This window comes from Etheostoma spectabile, chromosome 8, assembly GCF_008692095.1.
Source record: "Etheostoma spectabile isolate EspeVRDwgs_2016 chromosome 8, UIUC_Espe_1.0, whole genome shotgun sequence".
NCBI lineage: Eukaryota > Metazoa > Chordata > Actinopteri > Perciformes > Percidae > Etheostoma > Etheostoma spectabile.
In genome coordinates, this window is record NC_045740.1 from 32,338,168 (window position 1) to 32,359,881 (window position 21,714).

The 21,714-nt window shown below is 42.8% G+C and overlaps 2 protein-coding genes and 1 long non-coding RNA gene across 5 annotated transcripts in view; 2 read left to right on the forward strand and 1 right to left on the reverse strand.

Moving 5' to 3' along the window:
- LOC116693398 (gigaxonin-like) overlaps nt 1-20,594 on the forward strand; it is a 39,864-nt gene extending 19,270 nt beyond the window's left edge. Inside the window, exons 14-15 of the transcript XR_004332915.1 lie at nt 14,156-14,166; nt 20,581-20,594. The gene's annotated coding sequence lies outside the window, so the exon portion shown is untranslated. The remainder of the gene's footprint in view (nt 1-14,155; nt 14,167-20,580) is intronic.
- Nucleotides 7,910-21,714, forward strand: part of LOC116693384 (C-Maf-inducing protein) — a 48,896-nt gene continuing 35,091 nt past the window's right edge. For all 3 annotated transcript variants that reach the window (XM_032522315.1, XM_032522316.1, XM_032522318.1), the window contains exon 1: nt 7,910-8,914. In XM_032522315.1, the coding sequence (XP_032378206.1) occupies nt 8,585-8,914 (330 nt within the window). In that variant the 5' untranslated portion in view covers nt 7,910-8,584. The remainder of the gene's footprint in view (nt 8,915-21,714) is intronic.
- LOC116693508 (uncharacterized) overlaps nt 11,688-21,714 on the reverse strand; it is a 13,243-nt gene continuing 3,216 nt past the window's right edge. Inside the window, exons 2-3 of the long non-coding RNA XR_004332944.1 lie at nt 17,905-17,910; nt 11,688-11,745 (exon numbers count right to left, since the gene is read on the reverse strand). This is a non-coding gene — a long non-coding RNA (uncharacterized LOC116693508). The remainder of the gene's footprint in view (nt 11,746-17,904; nt 17,911-21,714) is intronic.

The window sequence follows — 21,714 nt, forward strand, 5'->3', positions numbered from 1 at the left end:
ACTGCTCCAACAGCCACTAGTTGACCAGAACCTCCAAAAGAACTACTGACCAAAGCTCTCCTCTGTAGATAAAACCAGTGAGATATCTCACTCTGGAGCTAAAACAAGAGAGATGTCTCCCTCTGGAGCTAAAACAAGAGAGATGTCTCACTCTGGGCTAAACACATGAGATTCTCACTCTGGAGCTAAAACTAGTGAGATGTCTCACTCTGGATGCTAAAACAAGAGAGATGTCTCACTCTGGGACTAAAACTAGTGAGATTCTCACTCTGGACTAAACTAGTGAGATGTCTCCCTCTGGACCTAAAACTAGTGAAATGTTCTCCCTCTGGAGCAAACAAGTGATTCTCCCATCTGGAGCAAAACAGATGAGATGTCTCCCTCTGGAGCTAAAACTAGTGAGATGTTCTACTCTGGGCTAAAACTGTGAGATGTCTCACTCTGGAGCTAAAACTAGTGGAGATGCTCACTCTCTGGAGCTAAAACAAGAGAGATGTCTCCCTCTGGAGCTAAACAAGTGAGATGTCTCACTCTGGACTCAAAACTAGTGAGATGTCTCACTCTGGAGCTAAAACTAGTGAGATGTCTCACTCTGGAGCTAAAACTAGAGAGATGTCTCCATCTGGAGCTAAAACTAGTGAGATGTCCTCCTCTGGAGCTAAACAGTGAGAGTCTCCTCTGGACTAAAACTAGTGAATGTCCCTCTGGGCTAAAACAAGTAGATGTCTCCCTCGGAGCTAAACAAGTGGAGATGTCCCTTGGAGCTAAACGTGAGAGTCTCCCTCTGGAGCTAAAACTATTAGATGTCTCACTCTGGAGCTAAAACTAGTGAGATGTCTCACTTTGGAGCTAAAACGGAGACCTAAACACACAGGGTTAAAACAGGATCTGCAGCCATGTGCAGTACAACAGAAATATAGTGATTTTAGAAAATGAAGCCATGTAAACCTATTCTTGTACAACCTTTAAAATACAATTAATAACTTTAAGATGAGCATAATATGGGACCTTTAACAAAGTAGTCATGTTAACCCAAACCAATATCTTTCAGACCATCAAATTTAAATTTATGCGTTGTTCTGGATCAATCACAAACAAATTATATAATGTTAATGTGGAGGACTGTCTTTGTTCACCAGAGCATTAAATCGGCCTACAATGTTTCACCACATTCCTCTCACAATTGTCAGTTTTGTCCTGGAAAGCCCCAAATCACACAGTGTGATCTTGCTTTGCCAGACCTTCCTGGATCTCCTTCCTTGGATTTACCCTGCAGAGATCTGAGGACCAGGTAACCATAGTCCTCAGATTGGACAGATAGTCTAGCTAGCTGTCTGGATTTACCCTGCAGAGATCTGAGGACCAGGTAACCATAGTCCTCAGATTGGACAGATAGTCTAGCTAGCTGTCTGGATTTACCCTGCAAAGATCTGAGGACCAGGTAACCATAGTCCCCAGATTGGACAGATAGTCTAGCTAGCTGTCTGGATTTACCCTGCAGAGATCTGAGGACCAGGTAACCATAGTCCTCAGAAATTAGCCGCAGGTTAGAGCGCCAATACAGAGACAGAGGACGGGAACGGACATCTGGCCTGAAGGAGCGAGATCTGGCAGAGTTTTTGTTGGTAACAGAGCAATCCCAGAAGTGGACCGTTGTGGATTTAGACTACACATAGTGTTTAAGAACCTTAAGCGCCATGAATGTCGCTGAAGACCTCTGATCGTCTGACACAGATAAATTAATTATGGACAGTGTAGAAAATCAGCAACTGAAGTAGTAGATGGACAAAAATGGATACATCAAATAGTAATTTCCAGACTGCATTGCACAGGTGACAGGTTGTTTATGCAAAGAATGGATGAGGGTCTGAGGGGATTTTCCTTTTTGAAATCATGAGTCACCGAGAGACAGTGAAATACAATAACAACACCTGCATTGTCTCTTTTACTGCGAACACTTCCACATTTTTACACTAACTGCTACACTAAGTGCTTTACTTGATAGTTGTTGTTTTTTCTTCTTTTTTTTATTGTTGACCAAGCTGCCTGAGGCCTAGCCTGTCCAGAAATAGACGTTGCTGCGAGTGACACTCTCGAGTCGCTGGATGTGTTGCTGCTTTCATGACCCCTGACCTGGCTTTCCAGTCAGGACAGTTTTGGCATCCCTTGACCCCATTTGTTGTGTGTGAGTTCCAGCTGTTGCTGTCTGTCCTCAGCTCAGTGACAGCACATAGAAAGTAGACACACACTCATAGGGTGTTGATAAAAACCCACGTCTCATAGGATCAGAAAGACAATACACCTCACGCACATTCCCCACACGACACTTCCAGGGTTAATCTGAGCTCTGACCAATACTATAAAAATCCAGAAACTAGGATGTAAAACAATTCATCACAAAAATGTGATAATAATATACAATAGAAACAAATGCTGTATATTCATGTGTTCTTGTGTGAAAGATGTGAGAAATCAGTGTACTACCATCTCTGTAATGATTATATAAGAAAATAGTTTTGTTGTGCTGTATCCAAAGCTAAACACGGGCGTTACAACTCTCAAAGTGAGAGAAGGCGGAACGTTTTGGATTAAAACCCATTATCTCCTGCTACCTTTCTTCTTCTCATTCCCCCTGCTCTGGTGTATCCCCCTTTCATTTCCCCTGCTCTGGTGTGTCCCCCTCTCATTTCCCCTGCTCTGGCGTTTCCCCCTCTCATTCCCCCTGGCTCTGGCGTATCCCCCTCTCATTCCCCCCTGCTCTGGTGTGTCCCCCTCTCTTCCTCCCTGCTCTGGGCGTTTCCCCCTCTATCCCCCTGGCTCTGCGTATCCCCCTCTCATGTCCCCCCTGCTCTGGTGTTCCCCCTCTCATTCCCCCTGCTCTGGGTTTCCCCTCTCCTCATTCCCCCCTGCTCTGTGGTGTCCCCCCTCATTCCCCCTGCCTGGTGTTCCCCTTCTTGTTCCCCCCGGCTCTGGGCGTTTCCCCCTCTCGTTCCCCCTGCTCTGGCGTTTCCCCCTCCATTCCCCTGCTCTGGCGTTTCCCCCTCTCATTCCCCCTGCTCTGGTGTTCCCCCCTCATTCCCCTGCTCTGGTTCTTCCCCCCCTCATTCCCCCCTGCTCTGGGTGTCCCCCTCTCATTCCCCTTCTCTGTGTGTCCCCCTCTCATTCCCCCTGCTCTGGTGTCTTCCCCCTCTCCTTCCCCCTGCTCTGGTGTGTCCCCCTCTCATTCCCCCCTGCTCTGTGTCCTTCCCCCCCCTCATTCCCCCCTGCTCTGGTGTGTCCCCCCTTCTCTCCCCCTGCTTCTGGTGGTTCCCCCTCTCATTCCCCCTGCTCTGGTGTATCCCCCTCTAATTCCCCCTGCTCTGGTGTCTTCCCCCCTCTCATTCCCTCTGCTATTTTGGTTTGGGCGTGTGAGTTTAAACAGAGATTAGTTCTTCTACTGCAGATAAGACACTTGTGTCCACGGACTTCGCGTTCTCAAAACTCTGCTTAAAAACCAAAACATAGCGATGTAAATGTAGCCTTAAGTGAAGTCATCTTTAACTGATTTATTTTAACTACTGAGTTTTACAGGTGCACCATTTCCACTTGGTCAACAATTTCACATGATATGACATATGATAATACATAACCTAACATTACTTTAGAACTCCATCAGAATTCCGACACCTGTACCAGTTTTTAACAAAAAAACATACAAGATTCAGAATGTTATTACATCTCCACCCCAAGCACACACAAAAAAAACCATTCCACTAAATTTTGCAGATTTTCATTCTGGATCAGCACTAAGAACTGACAAAAAGAAACACCATTCAAAATGTAAAAATGTTCCACGTCTTTCATACATTCTGGGTAGCGTCGGCCTTTCAGCAAACAGCATTCACACCGCAGTTTCTTCAGAAGTTGCATTCTCTTGTTACTTCTGTTGTGCTTTGATGGTCTTTTATTTTACTTTTGAACTAATGACACTGTGCATAACTTGTTTTTACTAAGTCATAATGTAACTCCCACGCTATATTCAAACGTGCAGGTCCTATAACACGGACTGACATTAGGGAACAACAAAAAGTCTGCTAAAAGATTTTCTGCGGTTAATGGTTTGTTGAATTATGAACAGCAGGCAAGTAAAATAATTATTTTAATAGGTAAAAATTAAATAAAAAGATCAGTTTTGCCACTGTTTCAAACCATGTCAGAGAAAGAACAGTATGGTCACAGTGAAATGACACACCAGCTTAAAATCGAGGATTTCCTGACTCCTCGTCAGAAATGTCCAAAGCAGGACGACCCGTCTCCACATTCCTCTCACAAGGCCTGACGGTGACTATTGTGCTTCCTTATTTTTGCATAGACTCATACCCTGCCATACTGTCTAGACATTTACTGTAAATACTACATTAAGTTTGGAGCTGCTCTGTATCCTAAACACTTGTTCTCCCATGTAAACACCTTATGAATGTGTTGTGATACACGAGGAAATAACAGCAGTCTAAACTTAGAAATAGTATAGCTTTAACCAAAGTTGGGTTGTGAAAGACGATGAGTGAAAACTGTTGTTTCAGTTTGTACTTTTGTTACTGATGCATGAGGAAGTTTTGTAAGATGTTGCCTATGAGTGTCATTCATTTACGTCAAAGGAATTAAAACACCAATGTGGTAAACCATCTTATCCCACTTGTTTCCAGATTTTTTTCTTTGGATGCAACCAAACACCAAGTGGTGCTACATATTCAGATATTTTGGATCGACTTGGATCAGTGACTCAGGCAAAGATATACTCTGTTAAAAATCATCTTCTTACTGCCAATTCTGTACAGCAAAATGCTCAAAGCATGGTTCCAAACTGGCACCATCTTGTAGCCAAATGCTGGTACAATATGAATGTGGCTGGTAGATTTCCTTCACTCATCAGCCAAAAAAACAACAATGGTATTACTGAATGGCTGGTCATATTTGACCATTAACTAGCCATTTGCCTGGAAGATGAAAAAACTTCATTTTGAACAAAGGAATACTAAAAGCTGTTTTTTTTATCCCCCATTGTTGATGTTCTATATTTATTATTGAAACAAGATGTATTTAATTAAAGTAACATGTTTTATTTGTTAACATTGTTCCACAGCACAGGGTCAAGCACATCAGTGTTCACAGTAGCTGCAATGTCTGTCATTGTAGTTGGTTTGAAGACAAAAGAATTTGCTATTGTTAGTAATTAGTTATTAACAGTTGTAGGGCTAAAATTGCAAAATTTGCCGTGATTGTGACACTAGTGTAATTGACATTTGGATCATAAATGTGCTTGTGTGTTGTATTTTGTACTTACAAGATACACAAACAGACAATACATAAACATAAAATTAACTACGAAGACATGCAAAAACTGCAATGAATACACACTTGCAGTAGTAGGACATGATATTGTCTAAGGTCTGGTGGACCTTAGACAATATCATGTTTGTTGTGGCTTTCCAGCACTGATTTGATATCGAAAAATAATTAACTAAATGATTTCCATAATTGTCAACACATCAGTGTGGCTCTGTGACACTTTACATTCTCTCTGTACGTATTCCTTTCCCCTTTGGCCGCCGTTGACTGTTGACACAACAGCTGATCGTCTGCAGCAGCGCTGGTCGGCCTGTTGGAACTCGTCTCCAGAACAGTACTGCCTGGGGGCCTGGGTGGCGATGTGGCAGGAAGGACTCTGTCGATGGGGGATTGGGGGCAAAATGAAATATAAAAGAGGCTTAAGGAGAACTGCGGGACGCCCGGCGGAACAGCTGACACTGACTCAGGTGGTGGTGGTTGTTGTTGTGAAGAGTCGGGACCCTTGAGATGGGAAGCTGTGAGGCCTGAGCTCCCTGTCAGTTACTCACCTGGGTTTCCTCCGCCTCATTCCCCTGGGCGTTTCAAAACAGTTATGTCATCAAGCAGAATTCTTTCCACTGGTGTTTGGCAGATGATATCATCCCCTATGTGCATGAAATATAAGCCACATTTGAGCTGAAGTGAACTTTTCAGTTGGGATATTGTTATTGGGCATATTGTTATTTCCCACATGCCCATACATCTCTGAGTGTACTGCCAACACCTCCATCCACTGATGGTGAATGGAATTTAGTTTGTGCCGTTCCTGTGAAATGAAACTGGGACATTGTTCCTGGAAAACATGCCGCCAATGACTCCGTTTAAAGGGAATTAAGGATGTAACATCCTTGATGGCAAAAAGCTTCCTTTCAGCTAAAGCCCAATTAAACCGAGGTCCTAATCTTCAGCCCAGCAGACCGAGCCAGCTAAAGCACAATCATTGTCTCATTTCTTTAGGCTTCATCAAGACCAAATCCAGGCTGATTGTCACTTAAATGGAGCATTTGTGTGATTGTGTTCATTATTACGCCCAAATGAATATTTCACAATTATTGTGCTCCATCAGATCATTTTAATGACCTTGACATTTCCTCTTTCCGCTCCTTTTCCAAAGACTGAGAGAAATGAGACAAGCGCCAGAGGTGTGTGCTGGAGCCCGCTGCAGGAAACAGTCAGCTGTTACACCAATTGACGGGCAGTTAAGCGCTTACTTTTTGCTTTTTAACCCTGATATTTTCTCAAAACTATCTTATGGTTAAGGTTTGGTTCAGGGTAGGTAGGGGGGAACAGTTCTTGCTGGGCAAACAGAGGTGGCCAAACACATTTCCTTTTCCATAAATTCTTCACGATAAAAGTTCCCTGTCATTTTGTTATTAAAAGGCTTTTTTTATTAAGCAAAAACAACAGGAAATGTTGGGTCTTCCACGGCAGTACCTTAACAACTGCAGTTTTAGACCAGACCCGCCCTACAAAGCAGCCTGATTGGTTGAGGTATCGACCTCGAGTAGTAAGGGTTAGAATAGCTGACTGGTCAGGGGACCGGATCTGAACAATTCAGGTTCCAAAACATTCCTAAAGGTGTGGCAGGGTGCTTCTCTCTAACTGAGACTAGATAACCCAAGGCCAGCTGGTGGCTCCTAGAGGCTAGAATAGTCAGTCCACACTATGAATATGTTGACATATTGATGGTCAAATGGGAGTAGAGGAAAGGGTTAAATACCTCCTGAAGTCCTGTGGTTGTGTGTTCAGACAGAAGGAAACGGTTTTATTCAACCTACTCTCCCAGGTTCTGTGTCTGAGTGACTGATGGGACAGCCGTCTCTGACGTGGTCCAGTATCAAGAGAGATCTCTGCAGTCTGCAGTGGACAAACAAGCTCCACTGGAAGTTAACGGGACAATTGTCCAGCTTGTGTTTACCTTAATAAAGTGCTTGTGTTGCTGCTGACGGACTCAGATTAATATTCAAAGTGTGTGACAACATTATGGGATGGACCCCTGCAGAGATAGACCTTTAGTTAAAGAGTGGGATCCTTTTTAAACTTTATTAAATACATTGTTGTAGTGGTTATTAAACCACCAATCAGTGCTAGTTATAAATGGTAATAGTGACAGAATCACCAATCATTCTTTTCTTCTTCAGAGATATGCCATGTTACCAATAGTCTATGCCCCCCCCCCCGTTTATAAAGTTTGAAACTCATAGCACCCACTGTAGGTTGCTCCTTCCTTGGTACTGTGTCACCCACGTTCCGTCAATAAGAAAGAAACCCATGATGAGCACGTGTGGATGTCATCAATCAACGTAGCTGCATCATTTCCAGTGAGAGGAGAAAAAAAGAAAAGAAAGAGGATTCACTTGAAGTCCCCACTCCCTCCTCCATGTTTTTATGTGCACATGGGGGGAGGGGGGGAGGAGGGGGGAGGTGGAGAAGAAAAGGGATGGGGGGGGGGGGGGCATGCGCCCTCGGCAGACAGTCAAGCGCAAAAGACACACGGCTCATCCGCTCGCCTCCCTATTGACGTCACTCCGGTATCACATGGACGAGCAGGGGCCAATCGGCGGCGGCGCTGCCGGAGAGTGCTGGCTCCTTTACACCCAGATAGGGGGGGGGAACGACTGAATAAAAGGAAACCGTGCCAGTGAGCCTGTTATGACCACAAAACCTCACGGAGGAGCCTAGAGCCGCCGCCATTGGATATTTCCTCCGTGTTTCCTCGTTACTCCGTCGCGCCTCGCTGTGGATCACCGTGCGCGGCCGTGGGCGCGCGGACTGGATCAGGCCATGGCCCTAACAGATTGAATAGCTCGGAAGAGGAGGGGGCTGGAGGCGAGACGCGCACCGTGGAGACAGTTTATGGGGCATTGTGCGGGAGAAAAATGGTGGATTATTTGTATTGTATCATAAAAAGCCCCCCCCGCCTGGATACCCTGCCATAAGACACTGTTAGGGGCATTTCGGCGCCTGTCTACAGTAACTCAGGTCGTGTTCTAGTGGTTGGTAGGTAGGTAACCCCCCCCCCCCCCCCCCCCTTCTGCTCGATCCGAACGACCTTATCTATTTCTATTTTTTGTAAACATATATATATATATATATGTGTGTGTGTGTGTATATGTATGTATATATACATGAAGGATTGTTGTAGCGGGTCGACGCCTTCGCCCTCCCCCCCCTGAGAGGAACATTGGGAAACAATAAAGTGTTGGATTACTGAACTATGGATTTCAACGGCGGCGGCGGCGGGGGGGGGGCCAACGAGCTGCACAACAACCAGTTCTATCAGTGCGAGGAGAACAAGCCTCTGCTGGGGGAGATGTCGGAGGGCAACAATAACACCAAGCTGGGCCAGGCCGGGCCGGGCAAGAGGTCCCTGCACCACTGCAGCAGCAGCGGGATGCGATACAAGCTGCTGCACGAGGGGGACATCCAGGTGTGCGTGGTCAAACACCCCCGCACCTTCCTCAGCAAGATCCTCACGTCCAAGTTCCTGCGGAGATGGGAACCCCACCACCTCGCGCTCACAGACAGCAGCCTGACCTCGGCCACCGTGAGTCGCTTTCTAGCGTGTGTGTGTGTGTGTGGAAAAAATGAGAATCACATCAAGGGCCAGACATGTAGAGTTTATTGGCGGGCTTTCTACTTATTATTATGATTATTAGTATTTGGGTTAGAGGGATCTCAGTTCTCCCTTCCGGTTGGTCCTCCACATAAAGGCTGCAGAACGGTTCCTTAGCCGTGCTAGAATTAGCAATAGCCAGCCAATGATTCCGTTTTAAAGTGTGCTAGCAGCCAGCCGGCTCCCAACAACCTGCTTCACAGGTCTGGAGATGACAACTCAGCAGCTTGTCGCTGAAAGCTTTCTGTCTTTTTGGTTTGGACGCACAACTAGATGGGCCAAAATAGATATTGGCTCCCAGACCTTGAGTATGATACATGTGATGGAGAGTGTCTCTTAATGGTCAGTAATTAGCTCCATGAGCATTTTAGCAGTTTGAACTCTAAAACTAAATGATTAATCAACAAAGACCTTCTCTTATTAGTCCATGGAAATAAAACCCTGCAGCAGGGGGTCTAAGGGGCCAGTTAGGTGTGTGACATGAAACCAGCTGAGCACCCCCCTACTGCAGCTACCTGCATCCCCAGGACAAACAGGTGTCTATGTGTTGCCTCCCACCTGTCTTATTGAAGGAGTGCAGGATGGAGAGAAAGGATGCTCTGATCACGTGCCATCCTCAATTATATTAATATTATTGTTATTTTACTCTATTCAAAAAAATCAGTCCAGTGCCAACAGACCAATATGTCATCATAAATACAACTATGCATGGTTATTATTCAACCAATAGTCAAGTGATGAATACAAAGGAGAGACTTTATCTCTACTTGGTGATCCAAACATCGGCCCAACCAAAAATATGTTTTCAGAAAATCAGGATCTATTTTTTTGCTTAACACACAATACCCTTGTTATTTTATATATTATCATTTATTATTATTCTAGCTATTATTATCTGTAACACTATAAATACACACCAGCCTGGTGGAGTTATAGACACAGTGTAATTATTAATCCCGAAAGGAGCTGTGGCTGTGGTAATCAATTGTATTGGTAAGTACTTCAGCCAAATAATGCCAAAAATAAAAGCCTTCATTTCCTGTTCTGTTATTATCAACATCTCTGACATTTTCCACAGAGCCAGGCCCATTGTTTTATCAACACACCTTGTCAGAGGCCTATCACACCTCGAGCAGCGTGCCGAGTTGCTGACTGCAGTGTGCAACGTCTTGGAGACTGTAATTATTACAGAAAAGGCTTAGAAACGCACCCGAACCTGGTTTACCTGCTGGTCCACAGGAGATTGGAGTCTTTTAAGTCCACTATAAATCTCAATAACTCACCGGAATAATTGCACACATGACCCTGATTATATTAATACAAGTTATTAAAGAATGCAGGCCTTTCATGGGAAAATGCATTCATTAATGCTTTTCTTAACATTTAAATGGATTTGGTTTGGTCCCGTATACAGAACTGATCACTGACATTGTTCACCAATACTGATTATTTGTATAAATGTGCTTGTTGTTGTGGGTGTAACCTAAGAACACATTGTCACGCCCATCTCGTAAAATACGGACGCTTGGTCAGGTGCCTTCGCCGTTGTTATTGGTCTCCTGTAGCGTCATATAACACGCTTGGTCGTCTCCTTTAGCGTCATATAACACTCTAGTCTTCTCCTTTAGCTCATATCACCTGGTCTTCTCCTTTAGCGTCATATAACACGCTTGTCTCTCCTTTAGCGTATCATGTCCACAGCTTGGTCTTCTCCTTTAGCGTCATATAACACGCTTAGTGCTTCTCCTTTAGCGTCATATAACACGCTTAGTCTTCTCCTTTAGCGTCATATAACACGCTTTTCTTTCTCCTTTAGCGTCATGTAACATGCTGGTCTTCTCCTTTAGCGTCATATAACAGCTTGGTCTTCTCCTTTAGCGTCATATAACACCTTGTCTTCCCTTTAGCTCTCATATAACACGCTTGGTCTTCTCCTTTACGTCATGTACATCTTGGTCTCTCCTTATCGTCAATAACAGCTTGGTCTTCTCCTTTAGCGTCATATACACGCTTGGCCGCTCCTTTAGCGTCATATAACACGCTTGGTCGTCTCCTTAGCGTCATATAACCGCTTGGTGTTCCCTTTACTCATATAACACGCTTGTGGTCTCCTTTAGCGTCATATAACACGCTTGTGGTCTCCTTTAGCGTCATATAAACCCTGGTGGTCCCTTTAGCGTCATATAACACGCTTGGCCGTCTCCTTTAGCGTCATATAACACGCTTGGTGGTCCGAGCGTGGACCGACCTCCCTACGAGGATTTCCCCCTTACGTACTACTCCCTAACCCCCGTGTCGATGCTGCTCTCCCCGGTACGTTCTACACACGCTGAAGGACGCCTTTTTTATCGCATCACACGCTGACGAATGTCCAAATGACGTATTTTACACTTTTGGAGTAAGAACGGGTTGGACCTAATGATATAAGTCAATAATGCACTATAACGGTGTTTATTATGAATCAAATAATCTATGAAACATGTTGGGTCAATGCCAATTGATCATTAAACACAGCGCCATGGAGGCGTCTTCCTGGCTACCAAATAACAGCGGAAGCACACCATTCTGCTTCATGAATCCAAAACTGTTTTCGGTAAATTTTTCCATTGTACAGATTTCATGTCAAGAACCTAATTTAGGTGTTTTTCCATGACCCACAATCTTTCCTAACACCCAACTATCCCGATCTTGTGCACGTCAGTTGAACATACGTCCCGACCCAGAGTGTCAAAAAGTGAAGCCGAGTGTCCAGACCAAGGAGACTATTGCTGACCTTTTTGATGCAGTGGGAGTGAGACTGTGTTGAGAGAGCACAATAAATGGTCAAGGTATATGCTGTTGTCATTGTAATATTAGGAACTTTACATTTTGCTATCCATTTATCCACAAAGTTTATTTCTTTGTGGTGTCAAAAACCGTAAAACAGTAGCATCTCTAACTTTCAATGGAGAGCAATTCTATCATGTCTTCTGGTTCCCTTGAACCAGAAGGGTGAAGGGTTCAACAGGATAACCTGGACTGGGGTGTATTATGGATTTGGACCTAACCACACAGCTACGGTGTTGAGTAGAAGGCATGACACCAAAACCCAACTTTGTGTTCTACATGTTGGCTGATGAAGAGATCCTCTGCTGGGAGCCTTCCACAGCTGGGCGAGTCGGCCCTCTTCCTTATCAGGGTCCAATCAGGTCGCTATCAGAAAAATGTAAGGAACCGTGGTCCAAATGAGTCAGGTTCATTAGCTCACAGAGAGCAGACTTGCTATTATAAAATTACAATTTAACTGCTGTCATATAGTGGATTTTTATGAATAAATAAGTGTGTCATATCTTTTGCTCAGATGTTTATAGTTCGGGTTAGGCATCAAGAATGATTCCCGTAGAATCGTTTCTTTATTGGAATCATTTGGAGGATTTTGGTTTCAAATCCGATCCTTGCTTCCCTCTTTAATATGCACAAGTTGTGGTTTACGTAAGCAGCCAGGCGCTTGTTGTTGCAGCCATGGAGCGCAGTCAGTAGGATCTAGTGCGGCTTTATTTTACACTGAAAAAGCTGTAAGCTGCAACCCACCATTGAATCAAAATAAAACGTTCCTCTTATTTGTGAAATAAGCATGTGACCCGTTTCAACTCCACCCTCAAAGAACCGGAATTGATAAGAACCGGAATGGGAATGAAGAACAGGAATCAGAATCTTTCAGAATCCCTATTTATAGTTGAATAAGGTCAAATGAAAGGGAGAGAAATAGATGGAAGGAAAGCCTGACTGATGTTGGGTTATATGTACTCATAGTGTATCTACATGTGAAGAATCTTGATTGTCTTTTGAGTCTTAAACTTTGTATTACATCCTTGATAAAAAAAAAGAAAAGAATTTCCGACATTGTCCCTTGCCGCCAGAAGTTCCCTAATCTCATCATCTCACCAGTTAGACAGTGTTGTTGCCGTCTTCGAGTAAATCACCTCTCTTCTTTACCTTCAGATGTTTCTTTTCTTCAGATTTAGAAACGTTATCAACACGTTGGCTTGTTGTGAATTGTCACACTTGTGACATCAGGGAGCTGAGGCCTGGACTACGAGTCGAGATCAACACGTCCTGGATGTCTTTCAGTTCCCCAGCTTCACTAGCCTAACATGGTCCTGCATCAGCTTATCAATTTATCACTTCTCCATCAGAATTACACCTGTGCTTTCCATAAACTCTCCTTGCTTTAGGTTTTTATTTCAGTTGCAGCCCTGGCAGTGGGAAGTCCTCTGAGAGCCAATTTATACAGTGTACATGTATAACTTTTGTAAGAAACGTCCCACTGTAAAGGCCGAAGTAGACTCTTGGTTGAGTGATAACAGGAGTGGCAACATATCAGCAAACAGGATTTTGGCAGGTAGTGCAGCATGTGTCGGTCTGTTGTGTTTATTTGTAAGAATTCACAGTTCCAATTAATATCCAGTGAAATAAGCACTTGCTGTTGCTTTATATATTTCTTTGACCACATTGCTAGATGAGGTTTTAAGGGCTGTGAGCCTAATATCAGGGACTCTTTCTTGATTGTGGCTGCGGGGGAAACTTTGGCCAGTCAGCAGCCCCTCGGTGACAGGCAGGAAATCGTCTGTTTCTCCATCTCTTAAGGCTCATTAGACACACAGAGGATTTTGGCATGCTCAGATATTGTTTTCAATTTACAGTTAACAAAAGTTAGCAGTATTTTCAAACTACCATGACTTTTTTGTATTGGGCAGAAATTCAACTATGTAAAGTATTTCATGATAGTACTTTTTCATAAACATTTGGTAAAAAAAAAAAAAAGTGTAAAAAGTAGTTATAGAAGTGTGCTGCAATTTTTGAAAAAACATGACCTATTGTTAGAACCCGTTTGGCCCCCTGCAGTGGTTATGTGAAGTCTGTCTCTGTCAGCGTTTTTAGTTCCAAAATGGGGGGCAAGGAGAAGTCATCTGGAGAAGACGCTTGTCTTCTGGACCCCACAGCCCTCTTCTCTGGCCATGGCACCCCCACACAGCCAGGGTAACGGCTTACCTGAGGACAGTATGTATGTTGCCGTTATTTTTCACATAAAACCGGGATGGTTCAAGTTAAGTGACGCTGTAGAGGTCCGCTAAAACAAGCGCTAAAGTTAGCTAATGTTCGAGAGAAACAGACTCACTTGCGGTTTGGGAGTTCCAGGTGAAGTCGTGAAGGCCGCTGACGTAGATGTGCGGTGAAGCCGTCAGCGATCACAGAGATGAGCTGCTATTGTTTTTCAGCGTTCTTCTGCTTGTTCTTCTTCAGCATTTAACGGCAGACTAGAACATTTGTAATGTTAGGCGTGTACTGCCCTTGTCAGGTCTGGAAGGATCGCGTCCCTCGGTACCTACGGTACTGCAAAAAAATGAGTACTGTCACGTGTTGGTACCAAAGTACGGTTCTCTATAGAGGCATTATCAGATCTTAATGACAACATTGACAAATCTAATGCACTCTCTAATATTTGTGGGGAGAGCCTTCCACTGTTTCCAGAACAAGCCAGTTATTAGACCTAGCTAGTTAGACCATGTATATGTTCTGGTTGGCTGCTGCTACTAGATAGTCATTTTCAAGCAGTATCTTTCCAAAGAATCTCACATGCTTACAGTAGGTGCTGCATTGTGCTTGCTTCAAAGAGCCAAAGAGCCAAATGTCACTGGCTGTCATAAATTATCCTGTAAAACCCCCAGAGACTAGTGGAAATGTTTTTCTCTAAGCTAAAAATGCACTTTGTTGCTTTAAAGTCATTGTTGAATGCCTTAAGCACTGCACATTTGATAAGCACAGCAGAGAGTATGAACATTAGTCAAAATGGTGTCATTTATCTTAAGCTGTCCTTAAGTGAACCTCGGTGTGCTTGGTATTTATGGCAGGGAACTGAATCTGTATAGACCGCTGTGGTAGAAATGACGATGCCAATGCTCCTTCTTTTGTTTTAAATCAAGTCATGTGGGTGATTTATCCAGAAATTCGGTTGACTGTGTGTTTGTTTGGTATGGTGACACCCATACAGCGATCATGTGTCTGCGAGTTGGCTTGTCGACAATGTCGCATATTCTTTGCTTTGTAAAGGCTGAAATATGAGGAAGAAGGTTTTATTCAGGGTGAAGCATGAATGTGCATTTCCTGAGTGGAGTTGTTGTGCTCTGTGGAGTGGTTATGTGGGCAGAAGAACAATGCTGACCAATTTGCTCAGCTCTCTTACAGAGACACTGCTTCCAACAAGGAGGCAAAGAGCGTTGACTGTGTTTCCAACAGCAGCCCCACGCACAGCAAATAATTGAGACGATTGTGAGAATAAAGCTTTGTGAAAGTGAGCGTGGCTGCCAAGAGGGTTTCATTAGTTTCAGTAACAAAAACCTCATGAACCCTGTCTCAGTTAAAGCAGTGTTCATTTTTACAACACACAGTTTTCAATTGCTAACAAGCATCAGGCAATACTTAATCACTGTTTAAACACTCTTCATACTGTCTGCATTACCATCATGCATCTGGCTAAACAGTTGATCTCACCTCCAAAACAGGTCATACCTATGTCTCACTCATACATTAACATGCACATCCGGTTCAGGGTTTGGCCCTTATTCCAAAAAAGACGATGTTAAGACTAAGCTTGGTACATAGCTAATGAAAATGAATATTCCAGTAATATTCCTGTTTACATGCACCTGCGCAAAATAGGATTTTTTTCAAAGGTTTTTCACTTGTGACTTGTTGGACTGTGCAAACTCGCGTTCCTCTTTCTGTCCTTTAACCAGCTTCTTGAAAAGGTCAGCCTTGCAATGTTTGTGCATATCCAAAAAGTTATTGATGTCCAAGTCTTTGATAATATTTAAAAGTAGCTGTGCAAGTATCAATCATTTAACAACTTATAAGGTACCAGGCCAGCAACGCACAGAGGTGATCATAGGCTGTAGACAGGCGAAAGGCAGTAAACTGGGATTAAACTGTGATAAAACCCCTGATTGAGACCTATATTCAGAGTAGTGCTGTATACATGTCCAAAGAATGCTTCTAAAACTCAAATAATATCGGAAAAGGTAACACACTGACCTAAAAAACCACAAACTAACAACTGGGAGCATTACACACATGATGAACTTTTACTTTAAAGTTTGAATGATGTTTCACATTCATCAGTATTTCATTATTTAATAAGAATAACACCGTTTCATGTTATTAACTTTACTAAAGTTTATGTAAAAAGAATGATTAGGACATCGGCTTCCATATCCTTTATGTTTTCCATATCTTTCAGGGGCTTTGACAGTTACGTTTAAGCACCAAACCGACTCCATGAGTTCCGGTGGTTTGGATTAAAACCCCAACGAGTGTTTCCTGGGTGAAAGGATTTAGTTTTCAAAGTGAACTCCGCTCCCCGGCTTGGAAGCGCTGTGTTTTATGATGACACCACGTTGTGCTATTTCATTCTGAGATTATTTTCCATTCTATGTTGAAGTTCACAAATAAGTGTTTGGTATGGCTGGGTGTACTGAAAGGGGGATTTAATTCCTGCATGTTTTGTTACGTGGGGAAAGCTGATTTCCAGTTTGGTCCACACACACTCGTGTTTCGCTGACTGTGTGAAGAGTTTTGACAACATCGCTTTCGTTTTGACCAATGCATTTGAAAACAAGAAGTGAATTCCGCTAAATTATATTGTCTTATTTTTAAGACTTGTGTAGAAAATTACATTGCGTAAATGCAGTTGTTCTGTGTGTGTGTGTGTGTGTGTGTGTGTGTGTGTGTGTGTGTGTGCGCGTGCGTGTGTGTGCACACATTTGCGTAAGAAAGGCACTAGTGCAAGCAAGCACTTCCTGTGTTGCGCATGGCTCTCAGCAGGCTGTGAAGGCTCGCTGTGTGCAGCCCGGCGCGAGGCCGGAGCGCGTAGAGAGCTCTCGGGAGGCTCGGGGTCCCGGCTGCAGCGCCTAACCACCATGTGAGAAGACACAGCAGCAGTCTATTTGAACAATGGTGGTCCTCAGTGGTGGTGTTGTCCATATGTTGAGAGTTTAGTTTGCAAAGAATAATCAAATATTTTAAATTAAAATATTATATAATATTAGTTTTTTTATTTGTCAGAATAGATCTAAAACAAAAGAAAAGTTATTATTCATGTATTTGATGAGCATACTGGTCTTACCTTGCAAGTCTAATTGGCGGCGCGGTGTGTGTGGGAGGTGAGAAAGTTTCAACCTTACAATGTAGGGCAACAACAACTCTTTTTACTTATGAAGCACTGCTCCACTGCATGAAGGAGCTTTAAACTTTAAACTGCACTAAATGCAGCTCAAATTGATCATAGATCAAAGAAACGGATGATCACACATACTGATCATGCTGCAGGACTATAAGCTATTCTGGATGTAAGTTAAAGAGCAGCACAACATCACTGACTTTGTCATGTGCCAGGACAGTGACAAAATCCAAACAAATAATGTGAATTAAAGTGGGGCTGTGATGTTTGCTGAACACGTGACGATGACAGAGATCAAAGCTCAGAGATAATGTACCAGGAGCACAAGTTGACCGTAAAGTGAGCTAATTGGCTGAATAACACATTTTGCTTGGTTGCTTAGTTCCCATTCAGGGGCTAAAATGAAATTAATGAATTGTTACATTTGTGCCTTGGTTTGTTTGTGTTTACACAGCAACGTTCCAAAGTGGTCCAAAGTGGTCCAAAGTGGTCCAAAGCTGTAAACAGATGCAATGCAAGAGCAAACTATTCTCTCATTGGTCAGAAATCTGACTGGAAGAATTTGTGTAAGTCTCCCTTTACCCTCTTCAGATACACTTGAAAATATTTGCTTTTCTCGCCTAAATTTTTACCCCCAAAAAAGTGCTGCAGTTCCCACATACTTTGGCCCTCTGTGATGACCCTGAGGTCATTGTGAAGCTAACACTCTCAACTTGTTGTTTCTAGTGGCATTGTGACACTAGGCCTTACTGACACAGAGCTACACAGGTTAGAACACAGAATTTCTATTTCCGTCCAAGTAAATCATCTGAAAAATTAATAAAAAGCACTACTGTAAGCATGTTACATGGGCTTTATACTAAAATAGTACCCTAGCCACATGTCTCAACTTAGAACAGAAAAAATCCAGAAGAAAATTACTTATAAAATGGATTTTATATGAATTTATTTCTACAGATATGTCTGTGCGTTTGTTTTATTTCTAAAAAAGCCAGAAAAGTGCTAAATACAAAACTTCTGAAATACAAAAACACATCCACATCACTCACACACATATCTGAAAGAAGTACATACATAGATTTATAGGAATAAGTAATCATAATTTGATGAAATGGTGAAATGTCATAAGAAGGCCTTATTTTTGCTTTGACAGAGCTGGAGACCATCCCAGGGATAGTTTTTACTGGCCATGTTTGATATCAATCAACTCGTCTTCTTATTGGCTACACAGGGATGCCAGTCTTATGACCTCTTTTTCTAACTGGTGGGATATACTGTCAATCTTTCCCACGTGGGCCCAATGGGGACTGTGAGATTTCATTGGCTTAGCTTGGGGGTATCTTGAGATAGACTGATGCTATTGGCTGGGAACAAAGTTCAGTGGAATCTGCAGAAGCCAGAGAGTCTAGCGGTGTATGGAGTGACTTTGTAGCGCGCCCAGGGAAAAAGTTACAAGCGATCAAAACCAAGAAATGTAATCTAGAAATCTAGATTTCTCTACGTCAAAACTTGGGCTGAAACTACAAGATTGTGAGGGGACCAGATAATTATGGATTACAAGGCTTGGATATTCTAATACCTTGGAGTGTTGGCGATGTAGGAAAACAAAGTTTGTGGCGATCTTTCACCGCTGTGATTAAAGACACGAGGAGACAGGTAGGAAAACACACTCGATTAGACTTGAATCTTTCTGTCTTTCTTTACTTCAGAACATGATCATAACCGCTGTAAGTCACCTTATTGCTTTGTGTGTGGGCTCGATGGAATCATGAGACTTTAAGCTTTCAAATGATGTATGGCATGAGCGTGTTTATGACAGTTTGATGCTTGCATTCATGAGGGAAGTCACCACTTCCTCAATCGGTCCCATGAACGGGACCTATGCACGCAAGACGTTAAAGCTATAGTGCATAGTTTCTGTAGAATTCTAAGTAATAATGAATCCTTATTGACAACAACACTGTCAAGGCGTCCACATGACACGAGCTGCACCACCCCCACCCCTCCTCCACACAGGAGCTGGTAGCCAAGGAGGACACGGAGGATTAAAAAAGCACAGTGGACTCTTCAGAAGACGTCATTATGTTCTATATTTCTGCGCATAAAAGTTGCAGAATGACATCATTTTCTGAACATACATACATGCAAACAAACATACAAACAAAGCATACAAACATGCCATACTGAGAAATCAAGAGAGAGTTGTGTGGAGCTGATAGTCTTAATTAGTTACAAACAAAATAAAGTTACAACTGAGGTATAACACATTTTACTACATTGTTCTCTATGTAAACCTCAATCCCAAGAATGCCCTTAATCCTAATCTCAGCCATCTCTAAACTAGGCCTAAATAGAACAATCTGATTGGTTCCAGGCTGCATTAGGCAGGGGAAACATGAACGGCATTGCCAAATCCTAAAATGTAGGTTTTGCTTTATAATGTTTACTCTATGAAAACCTGCAGTGTGTGAACATAAAATTAAGATCCTCAAAATGGTGTGTGTGTGTGTGTGTGGTGTGTTGTGTGTGTGTTGTGTGTGTTGTGTGTGGGTGTTGTGGTGTTGTGGTGTGTGTGTGTTGTGGTGTGTGTGTGTGAGACCCTAGCAAGAGGATGTTGTGAGAGAGTCTACATCCAGATTAGCTGATCCACGTCACGCTGTTCTGCAAACAGAAGCAGCACAACAACCGGCTGCCAGACATCGTTGTGTGTTGGTTTGATGCAAATAGGGAAGAGAAATGTCTTGCAGTAATACAACCTATGAACTTACCAACCACACACACACCACACACACACACACACACACACACATACTGTACAGACACACACCCATCAGGCTTTGAAAGGCTTTGGGCAGGCTTTCAGGACAGGCTGCAGTACATGTTCATATTCAAATACTGGATCCTCCCTGTTTTGTTTGAACAATGCAGCTATTTGGAGAAGATTTGAATTATAATTAGGAATGCTCTCTGACATATTGATTTATGATATTTAGAATAGATTGGAATTGGACTCATTACCCATTCTTCCTTGTTCTATTTGAAACCAAACGAGCGTATGCAAGGAGTAAGCTCTTGACAGGGAACCAAACCTGCAGCCCTGCGGCGGTCGTCCTCTACTGAGTTAGTCATGTCTTTCAGGGAAACTGTGGCTTGTTTTTAACAATGATGAAAAAAGCCGGGCAGGGACAGGACATAGCAGTGGAACGTCACACACACACACACACACACACACACACACACACACACACACACACACACACACACCCACACACACACACACCCACCCTTCAGTAGCTGAGTGCTATGAAACTTGGTTGCACTATGCCTGCTAGTTTCATGACTTAGGGATTAATGCACAGCTGTCTGTTTCACCTTCTGGTAGAAGAACAACATCCACTGGCATAATGACATGTTCATTTTATATTGGCACATCTTTATGCATATACACCTTAGAATCTCCCCAATAACACACATTGCATCTTGTTTGTATAATCTGTGTAAAAAAAATTAAATTAAATTTAAAAAAAAAGAGAAAAAAATGACAAGTAACCAGCCAAGAAATAGTCCGGCCCAAAACTCCCCGTAAAACCACAACCCTTTTCACTTTGCTTTTTGTACGGATGAAACAAACCAGATAGTCTGAATTAGGGACCGTAAAGGTGCTAAGTGGAGGACTGTTTTGTACCTTTTGGACAGGGCCAGGCTAACGGTTTTCCCTCTGCTTCCAGTCTTTAGCTAAGCTAAGCTAACCATCTCCTGGCTTTAGCTGACCGACTCCCATTGTTGTTCTAAGTGTCTGACAGCATTATGGAAAGGACCGTTGAAACCCCTTTAGAACCTTTCTGTTAAACCAGAAACCGCAATGAAGTCGCTACACTCACCAGACTCCATTTAAAAAAACAAAACAATATTTTTAGCATGTACAGTGCCGACATATTTTCACATGTAACTCAGTCAACTATGTGTTTATTTCAACCAAAACTAGAGTTGTGATAGTTGGAAAAGGGAAAAGACGGCCCAAAACGGCTTTTCCTAGTTGTTTTTTTGTTCTATTGACTTTGAATGAAGTGTATTTTACCATGCTAAAATGACTGAATTTGAATTTAAAATGTATTTATTTTCATGGAGTCTGGTGGGTTTAGCAAATGCATTTATGTGGATGTTTTAATTTTATGACCGGATCTTACTCTTTAACAAAAAGGTCATTCTCCTGACAAACCCTTTCCATAACGTTGTCAGACACTCAGAATAATAATCTGAGTCTGTCAGTGACAAAACGAGCACTTTGTGAAGGTAAACACAAATTGAACAATCATCCTATTAATTTACATTGTAGCTTGTTTCTCCGCTGCAGACTGCACTGGTCTCGCTTAATACCGGACCAGTGGTAAAGATTGTTGCTCCCATCAGTCACTTGGACACAAACACATAGATAATTAGGGTCCAGGTTGTAAAAAATAGTTGTTACCCTTTAATCCAACAAGCTGTTGTCAAAGGCAGGAACATTATGTGTGAT